General features: G+C 38.6%; 3 protein-coding genes across 3 annotated transcripts; 1 reads left to right on the top strand and 2 right to left on the bottom strand.

Moving 5' to 3' along the window:
• Positions 1-230: 230 nt before the first annotated feature.
• LOC114827580 (uncharacterized) lies at positions 231-3,790 on the bottom strand. Its single transcript, XM_029109639.2, has 11 exons — positions 3,557-3,790; positions 3,141-3,321; positions 2,974-3,048; positions 2,576-2,813; positions 2,365-2,489; positions 1,776-1,809; positions 1,632-1,678; positions 1,359-1,499; positions 1,044-1,108; positions 887-959; positions 231-792 (listed from the first exon to the last, which is right to left on the bottom strand). Exons 1-11 carry the CDS (start codon positions 3,645-3,647, stop codon positions 627-629), a joined length of 1,236 nt encoding a protein of 411 aa, XP_028965472.1. The 5' UTR covers positions 3,648-3,790; the 3' UTR covers positions 231-626.
• Positions 3,791-9,871: 6,081 nt separating this feature from the next.
• LOC103440809 (beta-galactosidase 13) lies at positions 9,872-14,694 on the top strand. The gene is made up of 18 exons (XM_008379521.3): positions 9,872-10,262; positions 10,479-10,574; positions 10,677-10,789; positions 10,875-10,941; positions 11,025-11,117; positions 11,207-11,350; positions 11,483-11,577; positions 11,673-11,778; positions 11,862-11,946; positions 12,037-12,155; positions 12,250-12,596; positions 12,677-12,786; positions 12,921-13,030; positions 13,120-13,227; positions 13,392-13,496; positions 13,586-13,731; positions 13,849-14,194; positions 14,293-14,694. The coding sequence occupies exons 1-18, from the start codon at positions 9,993-9,995 to the stop codon at positions 14,410-14,412; spliced, it is 2,580 nt and encodes an 859-aa protein (XP_008377743.2). The 5' UTR covers positions 9,872-9,992; the 3' UTR covers positions 14,413-14,694.
• A 1,104-nt stretch (positions 14,695-15,798) lies between these two features.
• On the bottom strand, positions 15,799-25,880 carry LOC103413255 (E3 ubiquitin-protein ligase UPL3-like). The gene is made up of 18 exons (XM_070807335.1): positions 24,455-25,880; positions 24,185-24,295; positions 23,965-24,081; positions 23,698-23,868; positions 23,429-23,590; positions 22,547-22,795; positions 22,350-22,471; positions 20,829-22,260; positions 20,102-20,191; positions 18,461-20,005; positions 18,104-18,325; positions 17,893-17,997; positions 17,221-17,301; positions 17,058-17,126; positions 16,841-16,969; positions 16,510-16,632; positions 16,150-16,410; positions 15,799-15,999 (listed from the first exon to the last, which is right to left on the bottom strand). The coding sequence occupies exons 1-17, from the start codon at positions 25,322-25,324 to the stop codon at positions 16,345-16,347; spliced, it is 5,664 nt and encodes a 1,887-aa protein (XP_070663436.1). The 5' UTR covers positions 25,325-25,880; the 3' UTR covers positions 15,799-15,999; positions 16,150-16,344.
• Between the last annotated feature and the right edge of the window lie 41 nt (positions 25,881-25,921).

Genomic DNA, 25,921 nt, shown 5'->3' with positions numbered 1-25,921 from the left:
GGCAGGCTATATGCTTTTTTACATTCAAGTTCGAATCTCATTACTACAACTTAAAATAGTTTTAAAATCTCATGAATTTTACCACTTGCTTGTCTTCTTGCAAAGAATTCTCAGTCAAATAAATAAACGTACTACAGAAGCATATACAATTTTCAATCTTTCTCCGAGTTTTCAAGGCAACACAAAGTGCAGCACATGATAGAAAATTTAGGAAATTTTGAAACAGCAAATTCTTTGACCACTTTACCTATAAATTAAGACAAATTGCTCCTGATTGGCAAAATAAATAAATAACTAGTACAATTCTCTCATTGTTGTTAACACTAATAAACAATTAAATGTCAGGTTGGAATATACTGTATAATTTTAAATTAACTTTAAAAGATTGAACAGCTACATGTATTGGCAAGAATCTTACAAAACTTTGTTGCAGATCTTCAGTGACCAAACCAGACAGCTCTAGGAATCTTGCTTGCTCCATTCCTTGGTGCTGGATCTTCTTGGTCTTTTCCAACTTTGAACTGAGAGCGGAATCACCCGTATGCTTGTTCATGCGCACTTACGTCCCAATAATTGAAACTCGACATTAATTTAGCCAAGATGTTTAGAATTACTGCAAATACGGCTCAGAATCCTTCGTCCGAGCTTATGTAATGTAACTCCATCATCTTTACTGTGGCCGGCTTTGTTTTGCCTGTCAAACTATTCTCCTTTTCAGTTTTCATTCTTTTCGCATCCAGTTGCTGGTTTCTGATGACTGCGGATGGATCCGTGCTTGTAGAAGATGGTTTCCTGAGGAACGATAACAAATCTTCAGTGACAAGGAAGAAGAGCAAGTTACAAGTACTAATTATAATACTCTAGAATAATTTAATGTATGAATCACCTCTTCTCTACGCTGGAGGTTTGTTTGCTTTGCAATTTTGACTCTTTGAGGACGTCTTTCGGATCTGTCTTCCCTGCATTGTAAACATATCTAATGAGAAAATTGTGCAAAACACTGCCAGCAAGAGCACAGAAGGATCATATCATCGTACACTTACCTGTGACCGCCGCCAGGAACCTTAATCCTTGGGAGTGTGTATTTGTAGTCACTTTACTTCCATTGCTGTTCATATAAGGCACTAATCAAACCATTTGACATAATTCTGAAAGTAATTATATAAACAAATTGCATGTCTTACATGTTCGTGTATATGTGAAAGTAATTCTATTCTCCTGTCCCTAAACGATGGTGGATTAACATAAAGTTTATAAGATGACAAAGCATTGTACCATTGGCAACTAAAGAGCATGGTGCATTGCTTCTACCCACACACACACACTTATATGTAAATCCTATGCTGTCTATGACAAACCTTAGTGCCTTCTTTAGCCCCTCCACGGATAATAGCTTCAGTGGCTGCTTAGTTTTGCCTGAGTTTGTTTTGTTAGATAGAGGATCAACCAAATAAATTCCTTCTGAGTTAGAGGGACTCCGAAATGCTGTTCTCAAGTTCCTGGTAGCATTAGAATATATATAAGCAAACAAATTGTAGCACCAACTTGAAGAAACCAAAACAGAAAGGGTTCCTAGCATAGCACAAATGTGAAGTCTAGGTTAAAGAGAATCAGATAATTCGAAAACCTACCCCCCATTGAGCTCAGTTCGCATTGAAGAATATTTCTGTGATTCTTTCTGAAGAGATGAGAGAAAATAGGAATATCAGTTAGTAAGTTTGCCTTCAAAACAGATAAGATCAGGCAAACAAGGATTAAGGCACTAAATTGCTTACTGATTTATGAAATTTACAATATATCCCACGACGTCTGAGATAAAAAGAGGAATCAATGTTAAAAACATCAAGAAATAAATGGTACAGACACTACTGAAGTATAGATGCAAATAATGATACAAAAAGGGAATTGCTATTGGCACTCCAAAATCTAATTGTGCACTCCAAACTTTCTATATATAGAAAGAAAAATACTCTTATGAGTGCACAATTAGATTTTTGGCGTGCCAATAATAGCTCCCAAAAAGAATCTCAAAAATCAATTGGGTGGAAAAACAATAGAGGCATGGAGAGTGTTTGAAGACACCGTTGAGAGTTACTCGTGGTTTAGAAAAATATTACTTTACTTGGTTACATATCTGATCTGGTAAGTGTGTGTATATATATAAACATCTATCTGATGCAACTTATTATGCAATTATCATCTCGACGAAGTTCTACATGTCAGCACTTACGTGCTCTTGCTCAAGATTCAAGATAATTTATATAGCTCAATTTTTTACTGAAGATAACAGTCAGATGGCAGTAATTACTCACTATAACCATCCGTGTTCAAAAAAAGATGATCAAAGAACAGCATGGAACATACTTGTTTAAGACTACAGTACAAGCCATTCCATCCTTCCTTTTCCCTTTGCAAACTCCATAATCAACTGAAGTACCCATCTTCAGCATTTGATTGGCTGAATACACGCTCAAAGAAAAACCACCACCCTGCATAAACACATCAAAACAGTCATCTTTGATGATATAAGAAGGAAAAGTTCATAAAATAAAAGAACAGGCTGACAATTTAATACCAGCGCATCCTTGCGTACGGCGCAATTAAACAGAGCGAAAACTACTCCAGCCTGCTCTTTGAAGTAAGTCTCATAAGCATCACCAAATAAGAAGACAGAAATGGTATCTTCATCCAGACACCCGAGTTTCCAAATACAATAACTCTTCCCGTTTGAACTAGTTCTTGGAATCCCCTTCTCGGTCAACACTCCCGCAGTTGCCCAACATCCTGTAAGTGTATCCCCACGCAACGAATTCCTAGAAAAATCCCATGTAAAATATCACAACCAATTCAACCATCATGGGAATACAACTTTAAAAGCAAACCCATTTGGCTTCTAAAAGAAAGAATGTATTTCCAACTATCCAATCAAACAATATGAAAACATACAAAAATAATGCAAAGCAAGAAGATTACTTTATGGCAGACAACCGAACAAAACGAATGTCTGAAAAGTGATCACTAAGCTCTAAGGGAGTTACCAACTGCTTCCTGCACCCAAAGAGTGAAAAATCCTAAATCAAACTCAACATCAATGGTTCTTCACATTAATTGTGGCACTGTGAATGGTACTTATAAGCTACCTGATACGCAAGCCCGAAAACTTCTCCACTTCTGGATCAGTTGAGGCATTGGGCCGGTTCAACTTGCCAGTCTTCTGAACCGGTTTGGGTTGGTAATCAAGGCAGTCCTCAACAGCCTCCCTGAACACGGACATGTCCGCCGGCCCTCTTTGGCTCCGCAACTCATCGTTCGATAGGTACCCTGCAAAATTAAAATTACAAAAAATGAAGCTATTGAGAAACACCCACCAAACATTTCAGAAAATTGAAGGGACCCATTAAAATTTTCCAGGAATTGAGAGATAACCGATTAAACATTTCAATGAATTGGGAGATACCCATTAAATTTTTCAATGAATGGAGAGATACCAATGCCGATAATTCAAGATTCATAGCGAAAATGAGCAACCCAAATAATTAGGGAGGTTAATATATACCTGGCGAATGGGAAGGTGAACCAGGAGGGGTTTCCAAAACCCTGTCTTGAAGAGATAGAAGGAGATCGAGGTCATCCTGACGTTTTGACATGGTTTTGATTTCTCTCTCTCCTTCCGTCTTCCGCGTCTGTGATTTTTGTTGCAGTCGGTCTTATTTGCAGATTGTCTCGAGGTTTGAGAGGGCTTTTTCTTGTTTTTTTTTGGAGAGAGGTTTGGGAGGGCTTTGGAGGGAGAGTTTCAATTTTTTGGAGGGAACGCGAATTTGGAAGCTATGCGACGTGCTCTGAAAGACTATTTGAAAACACGTTTACCATTTATTGATTGGAGTTTTCTTTTTAGGGGTGGGCACTTAGAACCGAAAATCGAAACCGAAACACGAATCAAATCGAACCGCACCGAATGGTTTGGTTCTGCGTATTTGAAACGGTTTCGGTTTTGAAACCAAACCGCAACATAGAAAACGGTTTAGTTTTGGCTTTTGAAAACCGCATCGAAACCGAACCGCACCGCAAATATTAATAAACATTTAATTAAAAGGAAAACTAATGAAAATGACTTGAAAACTTTGAGTTTTAATGATAAGGACAAAATAAAGGGTAAAGTGAATAGTACCAAGATTGACTTTTTAGTGTAAAAATGTGGTTTTTCGTTAAAGTGAACAGTACCAGGAGCTTTTCGTTAAAGTTCCCTTAATTAAATGTCCATATTATATTTCATGTTTTAATTGGTTGTTTGTTAGAATCCATACACTTAGTATAGGACTCAACCACACTAGAATATCATCATTCATCACTTTCTTTCGTTCATTAACTTGAAGGACCTTTGTTATTTTATACCATCACACACACATATATGTATAAGGGTGGATTGATCTTGTTATCAAGAGTCGAACAATGATCTAATGAAGTCCACTCATTTGAAGCATGATATCACATATTCTAGTATCAAAGTTTCGCTCACGTTTAATGAATTCAAATTTATTCAACTTGTTTTATGATAAACATTGTAAGAGACACCCTTTTGTTGCACAAACATGTTTTAACATCACAGCTACATGCAACATGCTAATTGTTTAAATAACAAATCTCTTTTTCCTATTGCTATTGGGAAATGTTTATTAATATGTTAAATTGCAAATTGTACATTTTTTCTTAAAAACCAAACCGAAACCGTTTGAAACCGCACCAAACCGAACCAAACGGTTTGGTTTCATTTCAGTTTTGGCTTCAAAACCGCACCGCACCGCACCGAACCGCAAAAAATTTCGATTTCGGTTTCGGTTTCACTCAAAACCGCACTGAACCAAACCGTGCCCAGCCCTATTTCTTTTTCTGTTTTTTTTCGAATGATTGGAATTTTTAATAGAATCCATATAACCTCTTTTTACACCGAATTTAAATTTTAAATGTAAAATATTTTTTATCTTATTGCCTAATTATCATAAAGTACAAGATTTAATTAACAATAAACTAAATTTATAAATAAACTCACACCCAACAATCAAACCCTATATGATCACACAACGTTTTCTCCTACGTCTATTATGGCTAAAATCCTTATTCCTTTCACCTCCTCCTGTAATAAGTTAATAACCAAACCCTAATACGCTTTTATACAGAAAAAAAAAACATACTCTTCTTCTGAGGAAATGATGATTTTGAAGTTTTAGAGCTCTCCTACATGGACCTAGCTTCTCTGCCCTCCCAGTTCCCGTACACTCTAGGGCTGGAAAAAAATCCCAAAAATCGCAAACCAAACTGAAAAAATCCCGATCCCAAACCAAAATTCCCGAAATTTTCGGTATGTTATCCCAAACCAAACCGATATTTTTGGTACGGGAATCGGTTTTGCATCTTCATTTTTTCGGTATTCCCATACCGAACCAAAAATAAATATTTTATATATAAATATTTTTTAATTATAAAAGAATTATATGAACTGTTGATTGTTTTGGATTTAATCTATGTCGTTGGTTTGTTTTTAGGTCAGCATGCTACATACGGCATACCATTTCACTTTCACAGTCCACTTCACTTCAGTTCACTTCCCTTCCATTTCTATCGAATAGCCGAGCGGCCAAGCCCTCCTCATCTCATCTCTGATCTCTCCATTACCGAGCCGGCGAGCCCTCAGCTCATCTCTCTCTCTCTCTCTCTCTCTCTCTCTATGATGAATTCCGGCTAGCCACCGGCCACAGCCACATCTGACTCTCCAGCCTTCCTTCACCACACAGCCACCTGTACGCCACCTTTCTCTGTCGCGACGATCTCTCTCTGGGGAACTCTCCATCCAGCACTGAGTTCGAATCTCTGTCATCCCAAATTAGGTAATTAATTTAATTTAGTGTTTTGAAATCTAATTTCTGTCTTCCTTTTGAAATTTAACTTAGGGTTTGGAATTCATTTTGTGTATTATTCCCCCTTTTTTTTTCTTCAGTTTTTATGTATTATTCAGCGGAAGATTCAATTTCCAACTGGGTTCTCGAATTCGTGAGCTTTTTATCAAAAGGTACGTTTTTGTTCGATAAAGTTCATTATTTGAGTATGTGAGTTCAAATTTACGGCATTTGGGAGTTCGAATCATTGTGTATTGCCATTTGGGTATCTGTATGTGGGTGTGAATCTGTATATGTGAGTTCGAATCTGTATGTGGTGTCGCCCTGTGGGTGTGAATCTGAACAAATTGATTTCAGTGCATAAATTTTCAATTTTGTTATCACATTTTTGAACTATCAAAGGTTAACTCAATGGTTGTAAGCACCAAAGGGAAAAATGGTTAAGTGAACATTGTTCGCTCAGTCTTTCCATCAAACACCTCGGGTTCAATTTCAAGCACCAAAGGGAAAAATGGTTAAGTGAACATTGTTCGCTCAGTCTTTCCATCAAACACCTCGGGTTCAATTTCATTTTCTGGTTTGAATTCAATTTTGTTGTTATGAGATTCTTTTTTGTTTGTTTGCACCATCAATTTTACTACTTTTTTTTGTTTATATCTATGAACCCAATTTGAGGTTTAATTTTTGTTGCATCTGAAATGCAGAATAACAGACTTGAAGTTTAGACTGAATTGCTCTGATTAGTTAAGCAAAACATAAATATGCCCAATCATCTGCATTTTTTTCTTTTTTTAATTGTTATTGCAACCTTTACTAGTTCACATCTAACTGGGTTCTTTTCATTCTTACACGCCTAATTTTTATTTTTAGTTTTTTAAACAATATCTGAGAACTTCTCTTACTTTTAAGTTTAACTGATTGCAGTGCTATGTGGGTATTAGAAAACGAAGACTAGGTTTCTCTGTGATCCTCTGTGTAGCGTGTTGTATGTTTATTTCTAGTCTACACTGGTTCTTGGGAAATTCTGCAGAGAACTATTTGTTTCGTGAGCAATCATCCCTGTAATAACTAGTTTTTAGCAAAATGCGTGCTTACATTTGCTAAATTTTGGACATGATGCACCGATGTTTTGTTTTTTAGCCTTATCAAACATTGTTTTGTTGCAAGCAGAGATAGCCAGACAAGAAGCAAGGGGCCAAAAAGGCCAACAATCTTCATAAACTTTAAGCTTTGCTTTTTTTGCTTTTGATTTGTAACTTAATTATTTTGAAACTTTGTCTCATAACTAATTTTTTTGCTTTTGGGTTTGTTACTTTATTTATTATAAAACCTTGGCTTGTAACTAATTTTTTTAGCTTTTGGATTTGTCACTTAATTTATTTTTATTGCATACATGTGTATTAGAAATTGAATAGGCAGATTAAGGATGCTATTGTGCACAGATTTCAGCCATTTGTGCACAGATTTCAGATTGGCAGATTTGTGTAGATTCAAATTTTAGTGAAACACCAAATTGGGCAGATTGGCAGCCTGCCCAAAAGCCCAAATTTTCAATATAAAAGGTTGGATTTTAGCCCAAAAGCATAATATGTTAAATTTAGTCCAAAACCTCAAAAGCCCAAAACTATTTCGAGATTCCCGATTTGTCCCAAAATCCCGAAAATATTTTGTGATTCTCGAAAAATTGGTTTGGGATCGGTATTGAAATTGGGATTCCCGAAAATTTTGGTTTGGGAATCGGGACAAATGTTTTGGTTTGGTATCCCATACCGAACCATCCCTAATACACTCTCATCTCCTCTTATTTGTGCAGTCACGATTAAATCACATCAATATTTTATATCACTATTGTTTTTTGTCTTATTATCTCTATAAAAAAAATTAATATAAAATGTTGACGTGATTTAACCGTAACTGTACAAAATATGAGTGTATGGAACTGGGAGGCAGAGAAGCCGGATCCCTGCTACATGGGCTCAAACTCCAATATGCCAACCTGTTTGACAATTTTTGGCCTAACTTTGACAACAAGACATCCACCACATTCCAATTCATGGCTTCTAATCACTCGCTCTGACAATTTTTTTATTATTATTTACCTAATCAGATAACCCTAATACCGTTCAAATTTACCTATTTCTACTTCAACTAATCCACATTCCCCTTCTAAAGGTTTCCTACTGCCTTCCACACAATTTGAGGCATAGCCGTAGTTAGAGGTGGTTTGATATGGGATCTTAAATCGAAAATGGAATTTCGAATCCTAAATAAAAAAATTTCGGGATAAGAATTTGAAGACCAATTCCAAACCGAAATTTCGGTATTTCTAATTTTAGGAATTCTCGAAATATTTTCGGTATTTCAGTATTCCCAATTCAATTTTAATTGAATCTAAAAACTGACTAAGAAGATGATGGCACCATATCAGCCAAGCCTGTTCAGTGATATACTCAAAGCATTTCTAACCTCATTATAGTCGTATCGATTAAACAGAACTAAGGTTAAGTTAACTCAAAGATTGCAACACTTGCAAAAGCAAAACAGTCCAAGACCACTTTCTTCCTCTGCTTCCTTTGTTTAAAACAAATTTGATAAATCCTTTACTCCCTTCGAACAACCCCAATATGTTCATAACATCATTACCAAAACTATCGAAGTATAAACTCACCCATCAAAACCTTAAGGTAAAATACATACACATAAAAAACAATTTTTTTTTAAAAGGACAATAATAATCATACGTAACCAAAATAAATGTATATATATATATTTTTGGTTTTGTTTGAGATTCCCGAACCATTGAATATATAATCCTGATTCCCGTACCAAAAGGTTTGGAATCGGTTCGATATGGATCCTGAAAATTTCGGTATTATTGGTTTGGGAATTTTTTTGGTTTGGTTTGGGATTTTTTAGAAAAAATTCCAGCCCCCGTAGTTGTTACATTTTGGAAACAATGAACAAATCCAAGGTCATGCTTAAAGCTATTCAACGTTTATATTTGCTTCAACAATTTTGGGTGTGAAGATAAATTAACATATTGGATTGGGTTTGTGGGATAATTTAGGTTAACTCCTACATTAATAGATAAGTTAAATACAATATGGTGTAGTGGGTAAGTAGGTTGTAGAGAGATATAAGATGGGTTTAAATAAAATTTTCCTTATTGATTTGAGCGGCGAGAATATTTTATTGATTTTTTTTTCAATTTCAGATTAAAAATTGAATCATTATTAGTTATGTGGCTCAACACTTTTATAACTGGCCGCTCTAGAGATCTTAAGAAAATTCAACATTTGCTTTTTTTACAAAAAAGCTAGTTCTCACGAGTTTTAATCAATTTTGCGAAATTCTACAACCAGACCTATCTTCGTAGAATTTTCATGCAGTGTAAGATTCTGATAAGGGAGCATAAACTCTTGTTTTAGTGTTCCACTCTTCGTTTTATGCTTGGTACAACATCCATCAAAGATCTCTCATAAAACGAATGGTGAATGGTGAATAGTGGTACGAACAAATGGGTTGGATATATGTGAATGGTTTTGGAAATGAATCGAAATCTGGATATCAAATTACCAATTTTGCATTTTAATTAACAATGTGAGATGACATGCACAATCTTATTCAATCTATTTGATCCCAATTTAATCCTTTTACTTTTTTCTTTTGATCCTCTTACTTGTAAGCCAAGATACACACAATGGTTCACCCTAAATCCCAAACCAAACCTTTAACATGGAAAATGGAAAGTGCCAAGTGGAAGAAAATTTGTGTGGGATATGAAATTGGTCCAAAATGTAGAACCAAAAAAAGAGACAAATTTGCCATATAAACATGCAAATGTCTCGGATCAACTTTCACATCCGCAAATATTTCCCTCCTTGCCGTAGTCCACATTCAACCCCAAAAAAATCGGACTTTCTCTCTTCTAATAATAGCATATAAGATTTTCCAACACACACAGAAAAAAAATTGCTAGAAACCCGAGTTTTCGATCGATAGTGTGTATATTATCAGCCATCTATCTCCTTATATTTTTATGTTTGATGGAATTTTTGAACCAGTTTTGCTTGTCGAATTTTGAGTGTTGAAGTGATAACAATGGTGGTAGCAAAGAGGGTTCTGTTGATTTCTTTTGTTCTTTTGGTGGTCTCGCCCAGTCTATGTTATGCCAAAGGTAACAAGGCAGCTCCTGCTGCGGATGGGGAAACAGTGGAAGATACGGTGGAAGGGGAAGAGCCGGTTGTTGGAAAGAGCGAGAAGAAACTTGAAGTCGGGCAGGTGACATATGATGGCAGGTCCATCATGATCAATGGAAAACGAGAGATTTTCTTGTCGGGTTCAATTCATTATCCGCGGAGCACGGTGGATGTAAGTTTTTTAAAATTTCTATCTTCTATATTTCTTTTTGCACAAAGGAGATTAATTAAAATGAAAGCAATATGTATGTTATCCTCGGTGAGGTGCAGGAGTGAATGCTCTGAAGAAATGGAGCTACTAGCTCCCGCGTCTATCTTCTAATTTTATTTTTCGTGTTTGGTGATGAAATTCGATTGTTAACGTTTATTCTCAATTGAGTTTTTTCAGATGTGGCCTGATCTTCTGAAGAAGGCTAAGCGGGGAGGTTTGAACGTGATTCAAACTTACGTCTTTTGGAACCTTCATGAGCCCGTGAAAGGCAAGGTACTATGAAAAGCATACAGATTGTTTCTTAAATTAAATGGATAATGTGAAATTAAACTGTGAAAATTATGGCTTGCACTAAATCTTGTTCTAGTGTTGCAGTGGAATTTCGAGGGAAACGCCGATGTGGTGAAGTTCATCAGGCTAGTTCAGGAGAACAATATGTATGTCACCCTCAGGGTAGGGCCTTTCATCCAAGCCGAATGGAACCACGGGTATATACATATATAATTTTGTAACATTGATGTTCATCTTAATTCCCTTTCAATGGTGAATTAATTCTAACAAATTTCCATTTAGAGGGCTTCCATATTGGCTGAGGGAGGAACCAAACATCATTTTCCGTTCGGATAATCCAGCATACAAGGTACATCACACCTCAATGTGCAAAACCAGTATGATTTGAGGAGCCAGTGACTAATATTATAAGACCTTAAATTCCATTTGCAGCAACACATGGAGGCTTACGTGACGAAGATAATGAAGATGATGAAAGATGAGAAGCTATTTGCTCCACAGGGTGGTCCAATCATCTTAGCCCAGGTTGGTACTTGGTTCCACTCCGAAAATTGTTACTTCCGGGGAAGCGTTATTCTTCTGATCGGGCTAACCTATTATGTTTCATGACACAGATTGAAAATGAGTATACTCATGTCCAGCTTGCATATAAAGAGTTGGGGACCAATTATGTGCAGTGGGCAGCAAATATGGCGCTTGCGCAGAACATCGGCGTGCCATGGATCATGTGCAAACAGACGAATGCTCCTGATCCAATCGTAAGTTTGCAAACTTAATTTCCGTTGATTCTAAGACAAATTAAGCAGTAAAATTTACCGGTAGAACGAAGTTTTTTTATCTGTTTTTTCTGTCCTTTGATCGTAAAGAAAAATAATCTTTCTTGTGCTCAGATTAATACTTGCAATGGAAGGCACTGTGGAGACACTTTTGCAGGCCCTAATAAGCCTCATAAGCCTTCTCTATGGACTGAGAACTGGACTGCTCAGTGAGTAGATATACAGAATATTTAGTGAGCGTATAAATAAAAAAAAAAAAAACACCGGTTTTCCGACCACATTTCTTCTTTTTCATGATTAACAGGTACAGAGTATTCGGTGATCCTCCTTCACAAAGATCGGCAGAAGACATTGCGTTTTCAGTTGCTCGATTTTTCTCCAAGGACGGAACCCTAACCAACTACTATATGGTAATTAATCGGTCACCTTTAATTATTTACAAAATCATCACTTGCGGAATGCTATATAAGGCAACCTTATTTTACCCTTGCAGTACCATGGTGGAACAAACTTTGGAAGAACAAGTGCTATTTTCACAACAACTCGATACTATGACGAAGCTCCTCTCGATGAATATGGTAAAAGATCTTAAAAAAAAATTCATCTACGATGATGATTCTAGATGGTTTCTCATCATATAACCAGGGCTTATTTTATTTTCGATGCAGGTTTGCAAAGGGAGCCGAAATGGAGTCACCTAAGGGACTTGCACAAGGCTTTGAATCTATGCAAGAAGCCTTTGTTGGCAGGAGCTTCTGGAGTAGTAAGGTTGGGCAAAGAAACTGAGGCAAGTATCGGCATGTCCCCATAAATCGAGAATTAAGCAGGAAGAGAAGGAGAAGAAAGTGTCACTAATACGTTAAATCCTTTCTGCTTTGTAGGCTCGTTTCTATGAGAGGCCCGGAACAGACATTTGTGTTGCTTTCTTGGCAAACAACCACTCAAAACTAGAAACAAGTGTCACTTGGCGTGGGCAGGAGTATTTCCTGCCACCACATTCCATTAGCATACTCCCGGATTGCAAGACCGTGGTCTTCAATTCTCAACAGATTGTGTCACAGCATAATTCGAGGAACTTTGTTCGATCAAAGGCTGCTAATAAACTCAACTGGGAAATGTCTCCAGAACCAATTCCGACCGTTGAGCAAGTGCCTGTGAATCAAAAGAAACCACAGGAACTTTACCACTTGCTCAAAGATGCCACAGACTATGGATGGTTCACCACTAGGTAAGTTCATGCGTGCGCATGTTAGGATTTACAAAAATTTGACTTTTACTGCTGGCATGACAATTTTTTTGTGATTGCAGCCTTAACCTGGGTCCATATGACTTGCCGATGAAGGATTCTATTCGCCCAGTTATCCGAATCCCAAGTCTTGGTCACGCAATGGGCGTATTCGTCAATGGTGAATATATTGGTAAGAGCACAGCAACAGTCCTGCATACATTACATCCGTCCATACTTTGTCAATGTCAATGTCAAGGTTAGTGACAGGGCATGCCCTGCACTTTCTTATGACTTTATGACTAAGCGATTCGAGGATGTTTTCAGGAAGTGAACATGGAAGCCACGAGGAGAAGGGATTTGTCTTCGAAAGACCTGTCACATTCAAACAAGGGATCAATCACATATCACTGCTTTGCATGACAGTGGGACTCCCAGTAAGTCAGCTCATAATTTGAATGGTACTGTTTGAGTAGGGTTTAGGGTTTAAAACAGGTGCTGACTAATTTATTCTCCATCGATGAAGGATAGTGGAGCATACATGGAGCACAGATACGCGGGACCCCGAACTATAAACGTCCTGGGACTGAATACCGGAACAATTGATCTCTCACAAAATGGTTGGGGGCATAGGGTATGTACCATTGAATTTCTTCTCGTTATAACAGGCAAATGATTTCTGCACTTCCGTTTTTCTTAAGAGGGAGGACAGAAGGCGAAATCATGAGTGCGATGATCATTTCCCTTGGAATATTGAAATGGAGATGATGTCCAATTTTGTTGGCTCCCATTTTTCAGGTTGGTTTGAATGGCGAAAATCTACAAGTGTTCACCGAAAAAGGAGCACAGAAAGTCCAATGGACTAAAGCTGTAGGCAAAGGAAGGGGTCTCACATGGTACAAGGTAAAATTTCCGACGCCAACATTTTCAACTCCGATTCGTTTTAACAATTTCTACATTGCAGTATTTCATATCCAATGCTTTTGTTGCAGACATATTTTGATGCTCCTGAAGGGAGAGACCCTGTTGCTATCCGGATGACTGGAATGGGAAAGGGAATGATTTGGGTGAATGGTTTAAGCATCGGGCGGCATTGGATGAGCTACCTCTCTCCTCTTGGACAGCCTACTCAAGCTGAGTAAGTGAAATTACACACTGGAAAAAGCGTACACTCTGATATAGTGATGCAATATATCAATATAAATCTCCACGAAAACTGCAAAGTTAAGTTGCGATTTGCAATCCCTGTGATCAGGTACCATATTCCAAGATCCCTTATCAAGCCGAGCAAAAATTTCCTTGTTGTATTGGAGGAGCAGGGTGCTGACCCCAAGGACATTGAGATCCTAACAGTCAACAGAGATACAATCTGTTCTATGAGTACACAGATGCATCCTCCACACGTTAAGGCATTCGAGAGAAAGGCAGGCAAGTTCAAAGTTGTTGCAGGCGTCCCTGGTGCAACTGCTCAGCTCAAGTGTCCAAACTACAAAAAGATTGTTGCTGTTGAGTTTGCAAGCTTTGGTAGTCCTGAAGGCGCATGTGGAACCTATGCCATTGGCAAATGTGATGCTCCAGGAACCAAGAAGATCGTTGAAGAGGTAAAAAGCTCCCTGGGCATAATGCAGGTTCTTCAACCAATGTGATAAATTATGAATTCTGAAGTTCTAACCGATGTTTTTGTTTTGGCTTTTTTCAGAAGTGCTTAGGACAGACTACATGTACAGTCCCTAGTGACCCCAAGCTATTCTTCAAAGTGGATCCTTGCCCAGATGTCAAGATCAAAACACTTGCGATCCAAGTAAAGTGTTCCCACTAAGGGGTCAGAGGGTTTGATAGAAATGTTTCGGGGAGAACTGAAGATCCTGCAGCTAGTTTGCGGTGGTTTGAGATGGCTAAGTAGAATTTGGGATCTTGGAAGCTCAAAATATATGTTCTTAGTAAAACATGTCCTGTAAAGCTTTGTTTTCATCACTTGAAGCTGATCGATCAAGTGGTTTATCTTGAGCAAACGAGGCAAAACTTGTTTTACAAGTAACATAATCAAGGGGCATGACATTATGATTTTGCCAAAAATATTAAAAAAATTATTGTAAGTTCATCTTCTTTGATACATCAGACTACAAGTGTCTGCCAGAAACACTCACTTTCTTTGGTCGTGAAAAATGCAAAGCTGCATACGAGGAAGATACTTATATATGCTTCTTTATGCACAGTGTCTTACCACCAACAGAAAGAAAACCATTCAAACTTTTCAACAAATAAACACAACGCTATTCACCGGAAAGATGCACGAGCTTAGGGCCCGTTTGATAATCATTCACTTTTTAGGTTGCACTTTTAATTTTTCTGGATAAAGATAGAAAGAAAGCGTGTGGAAGAAAATACGAATCAAGAGGGGTGAAAGGAAGATGGAGACATGAAGAACGTATGAAACAAAAACTTGAAAGTGAAACTAATTTAAAATTAAAAATACTTGGTTGCTTACATGTTAAGAGAATCTCCTTTCTTCATGTATAAGAAATTTTGATCTTCATTGTTTTGATCAACTACTTCAATATATGTCGGCTTGTGATTTATAAGTAAGAAGAAATTGACTTTCACCTCCAACATAAAAACAAAGTTTAAAAACAAAAAATTTAAACATGGGTCAATCATCTCTCCTTATTATCTCAGAGACGCCTTAGATAAGACTATTCACCATATTGAAGTTATTTTGAAGGAAGAATTGAATGACTTCCTCCTCATCTCGTCCGAGTTGAAGGTTAATCATGAAGATAGCTTGTTTCTTTCATCCTATCATATTTATGAGAATTAGTAGGGATATATATTTTCTTCATGTCAAACAACTTGGACAAAATAAAGAAGTTATCGTTCCCTTAAATATACTATACGGCCCTATCCAAGCCAATCCTTTCTAACAAACGAAGCCTTAAATGTACAATTAGCAACTTCTTTTCGAATCCAGAGAAATTGAACTTGAGACCACCCAAGAAAAACATAGCTAGACAGAAGGCTAGTTGGTGCAAAACTAGCAACTTGACATATGGTTTGTTTCTTCCTATTCCTAATGTCGTGGTTTGATGATTAGTTTCGGTTTCTTTATACCAGCCACCAGGCCACCAGCGACCAGGCACCGGCGGCCGGACGCTAGCCACTCGGTTTCGTTACGACATGCAAAGGTAGGATTGATGAAAAATGGAAATAAGCTGGAACAAATTTATTTGAAATCAGAATTGGAATGAAATTACAAGACATAAAAATGTTTCACATGTTTTTGTTTCCCTTTCATCCTTTTTACCGCCATACATGTATATTCTATCACCCTATATTTATTTACAGTCCTTGGCGGCTCAAACGGCTCTCTCCATTCACTCTCTACAGTTTAAAATTGCGTCGATCCAACCTGAAACGAATACGACCAACTTCAGAACCAAACCAAGTAAATTCAAAGAAAAGCACAAACACAGTGAATAGCAATGCGTGAAGAATCAAAATATTTGCAACTTTGGAACCGAAACAACGGAGAACCATCAGAAAACGTAAAGAAACTGACCTCAACAATGTTGATAAGTTTAAGACCGCGCCAACGACAAAAGCCATTATTTGAGTGGAGAAGTAGAAATGCCACTTCCAACATCAAAAGTCATCCAAGGCTAAGGCTAATTAATTGCAAGCGGAAGACAAAACACCCCTAATTGTTTTGAATGTAATTAATATACACGGATCAATATGGCTAATCCCAAAAAGCTCATGACAAATCAAAGGATCCTTGCCCTTCACTGATTGCATACAATAATTTCTTGAACATAATTTCCTGTTTGAAGCATCAGTCACAGCACGCAATATCAATAATAATTCCAGTATATGACGGAAATTATATGTTCGTGCATTAATAAACTGAAAACAATAATACCTTGGTTGAATAAGGAGGAAGCTTCAGGTAATTAGCGCATGTCATGACACTGGGCAGGTCATCATCTGCCAACTCTGAAACCCCGGTCCCGTTGGTTGCAGCATTATTTGCGGTTGAAGAATGCTGCACCAAAAATTGAATCATTTAACACCATCCCAAGTAAGCATGACCATTCTAAACATAACATTATCAATGAATTACTCAACAGATGCCCAAAAAAATAGATCCTCAATTTTATAGGATACATCACTCGAAACACTCATCTTATACTGCATTTGCGTAAGGAACGAATTGCAACAGCCCACCTGTATGTAAATTAGTTGTACCATACCTTTCTCACAATCGTCAGTTTTGGATTCAGCACCGCCAAACCACCAGGTGGAAGCCGAGGTGCACCAGTAACAAACTGGCAGAAGGCACGCTGCTGCTCTGGCGTGAACTCACCCATAATCTCGAGCAACTACAAAATTATAAACAAGACCCATATAAGAACAAAACAGAACAATTCATCCCCAGAGCACTCCCATGGATACAGAACAAGAAGTTACATTAAGTATTGCAGGGCTCTTGGCATTGTATCCATGATCAAACTTTATATGATCAGCAAGGGTCTCCGCCTGCAAAAGATCAGAAGGAAAAAAGATAAAATAAGTTAGCAATGTTCCAATTAAAATAGTGTAATTTAGCTAAGGGAAATAAGTAAACAATTACCTCCCACAACTCTCGACGACCACAAAGCAGATAGTCCAACTCATGTGGAGTAAATATTTGTAAAGACGATATGTCAAAGACCTGAAAGTCACGTAGTAAACACAAATGGAATTAATAATTGGACAGAAGAGAAAATTCTCACACGGCGCAGAGAGAAAAATACAACCATCACAATTCAAGACTAACTACCAGGTTTTAAGCTAGAGAGAGGCGCTTATAAAATAATTACAAAATAAAACTAGTGAGTACAGCGCACAGAGAAAAATACAACTATCACAATTGAAGACTAACTACCAGGTTTTAAGCTAGAGAGAGGCACTTATAAAATAATTACAAAATAAAACTAGTGAAGTACCAGACCAAAAAGTTAATAAACTACAGTGATAGGCCTGGTCCAGCAACCTACTCAACACCAGGTGCGGTTATTCACTGTTACAGAAGCATACACCCTTTTTATTCAATAAATTTTCAAATTCATTCTCCCCTCCACCACCATCACCTTCCCCCGAAACCTTCATAGGTTTGAGTTCACTTGCAGTTGGAAGATATAATAAATTAATGCATATTAATTACAATCGCAGCAGGACATTGAACTAAACAATGATATTTGAAAGAATCCTGGCACATAAAATGCACTAACTCAATAATAATCAGATAAAAAAAAAACTGAACCTGATTAAACCCTGCTCTAAATGCTTCAATTTGCCTCATTATCCCAGTCTTCACTGTCGCGTCAACAACTAAAGTTATGTACTCCTCCAAGTTATTGATGTCAACCTAGAAATTAAACAGTATGTTAAAAATGTCATTACAAGCACAATAGAAACCAAAAAAAGTAAAAAGGCACAAAAATAAAAATAAACCAGAAGACAATTTTGCTCACATTTTCATCTCCAGGTTTCAACACATAATCTGGATAGCCAGGGAGTGTAAAATCTAAACACAGGTCATCAATTGACACTCCACGTAAATGCAATTCAACAATGGCATCACGATTATCACCATTTGATTCTAAATATAGTTTCCGGCAGACAAGATTATGTAATTCTTGCAGAGTCTTTCCAAGCTCAGCATCAAAGGAAAGGATATCATGTAAATCAAGCTCCTGAAGGAATGGGAAGAAAGGAAGGAAAATGGGTTAATTTCTACATCAAAACTGTTTTGGTAAAAATATAAAACTAAACCACTTCAATAAAACTATATGTGAAATGAAAAAGGTTATATTCTTCCACTGGCTTACTTGACCAAGCAAAAGCTTATAAAATGCTGTTGATAGTGGCAAATCCAATAGCCGCCCATCTTGAAGAGCCTTCGCCATCACACGCCCAACCAACCTAAAGTATTCTATCACTTTTGAAAACTGGCTACCATCAGAAGCAACAGCGTTTGGAGGCCAGGGACGAGGGAACAACCCAAGCGGAGCTTGGACAATGTCGCCATTGCTTTTGCCATCTTTAGGTTCATCTCCATCAATATCCATTGATGTCTTCTCCATTGAAGAATTTGACCTCCACATGCCAAGTCTAACTCTTTGTAGGTCATGACTTAAAAGTGTGTAGAACTCAAGCGTAGGACCCAAGCCAGTGCCCACTTCACCAAAATATTCTACTTCAAGCACAGATTTTTGGCTGGAATACATCTCCATTACTTTTGCAGCAGAATCCAAAATCCGGTTTCGGGAAACGCGGACTTTCTGCCGTTGCAATCTCCCAACTCTCACCTCTCGTTCATTTGCATGACCATCAGCACCCTGCTGCTGCTGAAGACGGTACAGAGCGCGAGACAATCCAAAAGCTGTTGAATAGAAATACTGTCTCCGAGTCTCAAAAGGAAACAAAAATGGACATGCTTTTGTCAACTGGTAACACCAAGAAGGAAGACTCCCACTGCACAATGCAAGGGCATCTTGAATTTGCCGGGCTAATTTGGGAGTGAGTTTGCTGTTAATAAATTCCTCAGGAAAAACTCTAGCACCAGTTGTACTCAAGTCATCCAAATTCAAAACTTTACCCTCCGCAAAACTGTCGGAAACTATCTGAGCTCTCAGGCGAGGAGCAAGCTGATTCAAGCCCTCTAGTACACGCAGTAGTGCCAGTATATTATAAGTAGGATTAGATTTTTCTAAATCACAAGGAAGCTCTCCCTGCAAAATACTATCCAAAAGTGACATTCGATGCAATTGAGATTCGGAGTTGGAATTGGAAGCAGAGGCAGATTTCCCAGATTTTGTTGCAGTTGTAGGACTTGCACCTCCAACAGATGCCCTGTCAGTTTGATTGTCTGGCCTCTGGTATGTGATAGTGTAAATATCACTCCATAGCCTGCTACCTTCACTGGATACAAAATCACTCCCAGCATACCTTTCATCATCATCCTCATCCTGCACAAGCTGTCTCTGAATAGCCTGATAGATAGTCAGATGCCTATTAAGCTGCTTCCCTCCAGAAGTAAAAATCAACTTAGGAGGATCACTAGAACTGCCAAAAATAGGACGTCCTTGTCTATCTCTGCCTCCCCTAATGCCCCTGCTGGCAGATCCAAGCCCAGCCATGGCGGCAGCAGCAAATGACATTGCACCTTTTGAACCATAAGCAGAATTACTACTCCTATGCTCAGCAGAATCTGAGCCTCTACCTGTAGCAGCTCTGCTACTAGAGCCAGAAGCTGGGTTAGTATGATTGTCACTTGTGGCTGAAGCTACAGTAGCATCCTCAGTTGAGTCTCCCAATTTGACATCGTGTACTTTATCCGGCATGCAAACGGGAAGAGAGTCATCTCTTAGAACCTGCAAAAGTACCCATAATAGCAACAAGTAAAATACTCAAAAGTATCCAATATCTCCTGTTCAGGACAATAAAAATTAAAGACTCAAATAACATACATCATGGTCATCATCTTCGTCATCTGAGATATCATCATCTTCAATAACCAATTCATCCATCTCAACAGGCGATATATCCAATTCCTCATCCTACAGAAAGACAACATCAATGACTGTTCAAACAGAAATATGTAAAAGGCAGATATGGGTGAACTATGGCAGCGATTACCTCCAAACCAAACAAATCGAAAAGAAAAATACACTAGAAAGAGGTCGTAGTGTATTAAACAAACCTCATACAGATGAGATATCTAAGGAAGTGAATTGCCAACCAACTTTAACCAATAAAGAAATTTTAGCATTAAAAGATAAGTGCTTAAAGAGCAACGGGGAGGCTACATTATAGGGACACCAAAGTTAATGCACTGCCTTACCCCACATACCATTCTAAATTCCCTTACAAGGTTTGGTTTCACCAAATACCCAATAAACCCTTTGTCGAATAAAGTAGCCCATCAGAACAAGAACTCATAATTCTCTGTCCGTTAGAATTTACATCTTTAATTGGATAATCAACACAATAAGCTTGGATGTAAACTGAATCCATATCGGAACCCCAATGCCATATCAAAACCCATCAGATATGCAAAGAAAGAGATTGCATTAGTGAAAAAGTACTACTAGAAGTGTTTGTTAGCATGAACAAAAATAACCCAAACACTGCATAATTCAACAATTAATAATAATAATAATAATTACGAATGTCACTTTGGTATCAGTAACAAACCTCAGAAGTAGTGTCCCCATTTGTGGGCTTCATTTGAACATCTTTATCAAGAGCTGCCCGTCTACGAGCTGCATTTCTCGTTTGAGGTCCTCTTGCTTCCTCCTGAGAAGGCTTCAAAACAGCTTTACCCTTCCCTTTTGATGAGCTTGTGCTCTTCTCTTGTGATGGTTCCCTCCTAGCTGTATCTCCTATATTCACAGATGTTCTGGATCGCGTTGAATGGCGACGAGTGGTGGAAGCAGGATTTGAAGTAGACAGAGATGAAGCACCAGCACCTGTAGGTGTAGTTCCAGATTCCGAGTTTCCAGCAGAGGCAGCAGGCTTCTGACCAGATTCCCCTCGCTGTACTCGAGGCCAAAGAAACTCTTCTACAGCAGCTAAACTTGCTAATGGATCAATCAGAACAACGTTCGATGAATAGTCTCGGATGGTCTTTTCTCCTTGTGCTCGACAAAGACGCAACTTAAAGGGCTGAGATAATGCACTAAGTCCAGAGGAGAGGCGTGCGCTCCCAGTGGATGACCTAGATGAATGACTCAGCACAACCGGAAAACGCTCTAAGGAGGACAAAGCATTTTGGAGCTTCTGAACGAGGACAGTCATTGGTGCTACACTTCCTTCATTAATACTGAAAGGAAGAGCAACAGCAACAAATGACTTAAATCTTCTCAGTGCTTGCTCATGAAGCTTGGGCAAATTAGCTTCCGAAATCCTCTCCTTGGAGAAGTACCCATAAGAAAAATAGTTGAGCAATGCTGCAACAACACCACTACCAATGAACTCAAAAGTGGATACACCATCCCCCTTGCTTAGTTCGGCTAGCATCTCAGATACCACACCAATCATGTACTCCTCCTTACTTGCAGAACTATCAACCAAGCGAGACCCAAAAGCTTTCGACTTTCCCTTTGCTTTCGTTTTTTGGTCATCAACACCTGCATTCAACTTCATGCATAGATTCTTTAAATGTAATAGATCATCTGTAACTCCAACTTCAACAGCCCCAGGATCTGAAGGGAAGTACTTGTCTTTAAAAGCTTTAGCACATGCACTGACAGCCATTCGAAGGCTGGAGTTAACAGTAGGAATCTCCACTGAACTTGGAGGTGAACCAATATTTGCTGAAGGGGGAATCTTAGTTTCTTCCAATGAATTTCCATCTGGATTTGAGTTACTGTTGCGTCGTCTATAACGCCTAGAACGTGATGATGTTCCAGGAACAGGATCACTATCCTTTTCAGCAGAAGATACTGGGACAGGAACTGAATTTGGAGTACCAGGTAAGATAAGTTGGTCCACGGCATGAACAACACCTTCTCTCACAAACACCTTGGAGAAAGTATTGGGAAGCTTCTCCATGAGTATCTCAGCAATTTGGAGAGCAGGAACCAAGACATGCGGATCTTTCCATGCTAAGACACCGGCTAAGAAACTATCAAATCATATAATAACATACAAGTTAGTAACTGTAGTACCATGCTGTCATCATATCAAGAGATCTGATAAAGAAGTATAGGATACCTTGAAATATTTGTTGAACTTAATAAAGACTGTATCATCTCTGCATTGCTGAAGTACATTAATTTCCCAATTACTGAAAGACATTTGTGGCGAACAGGGCCATTAACGCTAGAACCATAAATCTGTTTGGCAGGTACACAAAAATCAATTATCAAATATAAACAATTAATAAAATCAGCTGAATGCCAAATACTGACCTGTATTAAAACAGGAAGGAGATCCATTCCAAATTGCTGGAGAAGCCCAGGCTGTTCATTCAATAATTTCTCACGAGCTGAAACCTCAGAACCAGTTCCATTGGTGTCTTCTTGTTTCCCAGAGCCGCTAGCAGACGACTTTTTCACAACAGGACCTTTCATAAATACATTGAAGCTGGATGGAATGGAAATGGTTCCTTGTGGCAATGGAGGAAGTAGCTCATTTGCCAGATTGACAATCTCAAAGATCTAGCCAGAGTAAAAAAAATCAAAAGAATTTAAATAACAATAATAAGAATAAATTGCAAGATTTAAAATTGGTAACCACCATATAAAAAACTTTACACTAACAATTCTAAACCCACTCAACAATTCTAAACCAACCAAGTTTGCTGCTTTTAGCCGTCCAGATAAACTACCCGACGCAAAGGGCAGTTAGACTAGTTTTCAATGTTATCTCAAAGTGATTATAGAAGGTCCAATGAAGTTCCACGTGGTAAAGATGTCCATATTACACACCATTCAGTTACAAACCCTGTACTGATGCTCTCTCATGGACGAACTCCCATGAAAAACATGCAATTTCCCAACTCAACCCTACTAAAAAAATATTTTGATAACACCACCATCAATGTGAATTTCAACCCCACTGAAAAAAGAGCTTGATAACAGCACCATCAATACCATTTTCAACCCAACTCAAAAGAAACTGATTCTATGTCATAAGTTATAAATGCGCAGAAAATATATTAACTTTCAGAATAATCGTTAGCTTACAAATGTAACGTAGGTACATACTCAGAACAAAAACTTTTCAGTTTACCTAAACAGAAGAAATAATTAAACGGAGAAGCTAAAATGTAACCAACAAAAAAAAATTACCTGCTCTGGTGGCTTACTTAAAGCAGGAGAAACTGATGTGCTAGAAGAAATTCCAGAACCTGAAAGTACATCTTTAAGAATTCCACTGATCCCAAGAAGAAGCAAAGTTTTAGACCCTAATGGGGAACCACTTGCACAGGTTGATAGTAGTCGAATTAAACCCTGGATGGTTTTCAAGTCAAAGTTTGAAACTTTTTCACGGGCATATGTGGTAAATGTTCAAGTATCAAAATAAATAAAAAATCAAACTAAAAACAAACTGGACTCACAGTATAAGTAGGTGTACTTAGAGTTGACTGACCACCTCCAGAATTGCTGGTGGAAATAAGGGACGCAGCTTGAGTAACTAGCCCATGGTTGCATAATTCGTCAAGTTTGTCAGGAGATGATGCAAATGCTTCAGCAATTCGTGTCAGACATACAGAAGCATGTTCCAAAACCTACATAATAACAAAAGGGGAACATTATGCAATGGAAACGAAAACTAGATAGACTTCTGCTGTTTTAACTTGGAAACTCTGGAAAGATGAACTTACCTTTGCATCATGATACTGCAGAAGGTTTGTCAACAATGGGACAGCTTCCATCACAAAGTCAGCTGCATCTAAAGGAAGTTTCTTGCACATATTCGCAGCAGTTGATAATGCCACACGCTGTAACATAGAAACAGTTGAAGAAAATCCAAAGTAAAAATAAGACCTTACTCAGCATATACCTAATTAAATTACAATGTGAAAAGTTAACTAGCAGGATTACCTGGACTCCTGTGGAGAAAAAATCCAGATAAGAAAGCACCGCCATAAGAGCACCAGCTCGAAGACAGGCAGTTGGGTGTTCTTGTGATATTTTCTTGAGAGCTTGCAGTGACTGTTTGCATCATAACAAACGTAGAAATTAGAACAGAGTAATCCAAACGTACCTCTAAAATGTGCACAAAAAAACATATAGAAAAAAATTCTCAGGAAATACCAATACTTATGCTTATTACACAGCCATCAACTTAACATATGAACAACAAAGACAAACCTGCTCTGCCAAGTCCATGTACTCAATCGTCAACAACCTTGCACAAAAGCAAGAAACAGCACCATAATGTACCACGGCGGCACAAGACGATGGAAGCACATCGCAAAGATGAGTGAGTGCTCTAGCTGCAAGAAGCATAATATCTGGATTGCTCTCATGATTTAGCAATCCCACAAGTACAGGCACAAATGAATCAACCGAAAATGTGCTCAACGACTCCTCAGTTCCAATTGAAAGCATTTCACACAGCTGAGTCAAAGCTTCCACCTGTTTCCCTTCTTCCCCATCAGCTCTTAACCCAGATAAAATCTTCTTCAGCCTCCCGCTCTGGTGCGAGGACGAAGCCGAACCCATAGCCGAAGAAGGAAGCAGGTCATCCAGTCCAGCACCGATCTTCCTAAGAAGCCCCTGAAGGGCACTACTCGCTGAAGTCAAGTTCTGGTGCAAAATTCCAACACCGCCTTCGCTATCATTGTCATCGTCGTCGCCAGTTCCACCTGCATCCATATTCAACCCTAGGTTCCTCTCAGCTTCCCTCTCTCTTTCCCTCTCCCTCTCTCTCTCCCTATCCCTAACCCTAACCTCATGCTCCTTCTCCTTCCCTTTATCCGAGCCATCCTTATCGGAACTCTTGTTGCGGCGGCCACGCGAGCCGGACGATTCGTTCGTGGGGTCCATTGGTGCGGCGGGTGCAGGTTCGTTTTGGGTGCGAGAGGCGCGGGACCGGGTCGTAATCGGAGTGGGGCTAACAGAAGACAATGAAGAAGCAGAGAGACGAGCGCGCTTGGAAGAACGAGTGGTGCGACCAGACGAAGAAGAAGAAGGGGCTGCTGAGGTGGCCTCCGCCCGCTTCCGGCTCCGAGTTTCCATACAAGAACCCCAACCCCCGGAAATTCGTTTCACTCGCTCGCCACCGAGCGGCGATCACACCATAGCGGATCTGATTGTCGCCTGCGTCAAATCCGAAAGCCCTAGGAAGATGAAAAGATCGAACCTTTGTCGAATTCAGCTCAGCAGGAGCAAAACCCCCAATCTGAAACCCTAGATTATTCGCACTATAAATTATTGGAACAAAAAAATCCTAAAAATCCGCAATTGAACGCGAGCCTGTATTATTCGGGAACAAAATTGATTGGATTATACAGCGATAGGGATTGACAAATGAAATTCCAGTTCGATTTTTCGATTAGAGAGACGTACTGAGGACGAGAGTGTGAAAGGGGAAACGGAGGAATGAAACCCTAAAAAGTGACTGGAGAACAAAGAAAAGAAAGAGAAGACCTTTATACATATATTCGTTTATTTTATTTTATTTTTGTTGGTTTTTTTATTTATTTGGGAAAGGCAAATTGGGAAATATCGGTCGCTGTCTTGGTGACTTGGTGTTGGACCGTGTTGGTGTTGAATATATAAGGTGGTTGTGTGTGTATCATGGCGGTGATTATCTGTTAGGCTTTGTTAGTTTAT

This window comes from Malus domestica, chromosome 10 (genome assembly GCF_042453785.1).
Source record: "Malus domestica chromosome 10, GDT2T_hap1".
NCBI lineage: Eukaryota > Viridiplantae > Streptophyta > Magnoliopsida > Rosales > Rosaceae > Malus > Malus domestica.
Note: the sequence above shows the minus strand (reverse complement) of the source record. Positions and strands in the feature narration are given on the sequence as shown.

Coding starts and splice junctions, on each gene's coding strand:
- LOC114827580 (XM_029109639.2), bottom strand. CDS start 3,647: ATGTCAAAACGTCAGGATGACCTCGATCTCCTTCTATCTCTTCAAGAC. Junction 1,810..2,364: donor TGTACTGTAGTCTTAAACAA/GTATGTTCCATG, acceptor TTTTTATCTCAG/ACGTCGTGGGATATATTGTA. Junction 960..1,043: donor GTTCCTGGCGGCGGTCACAG/GTAAGTGTACGA, acceptor TTTACAATGCAG/GGAAGACAGATCCGAAAGAC.
- LOC103440809 (XM_008379521.3), top strand. CDS start 9,993: ATGGTGGTAGCAAAGAGGGTTCTGTTGATTTCTTTTGTTCTTTTGGTG. Junction 10,263..10,478: donor ATCCGCGGAGCACGGTGGAT/GTAAGTTTTTTA, acceptor GAGTTTTTTCAG/ATGTGGCCTGATCTTCTGAA. Junction 11,578..11,672: donor ACTGAGAACTGGACTGCTCA/GTGAGTAGATAT, acceptor CATGATTAACAG/GTACAGAGTATTCGGTGATC.
- LOC103413255 (XM_070807335.1), bottom strand. CDS start 25,324: ATGGAAACTCGGAGCCGGAAGCGGGCGGAGGCCACCTCAGCAGCCCCT. Junction 22,472..22,546: donor TCCTTCCTGTTTTAATACAG/GTCAGTATTTGG, acceptor CCTGCCAAACAG/ATTTATGGTTCTAGCGTTAA. Junction 16,411..16,509: donor TTCCTCCTTATTCAACCAAG/GTATTATTGTTT, acceptor TGCTTCAAACAG/GAAATTATGTTCAAGAAATT.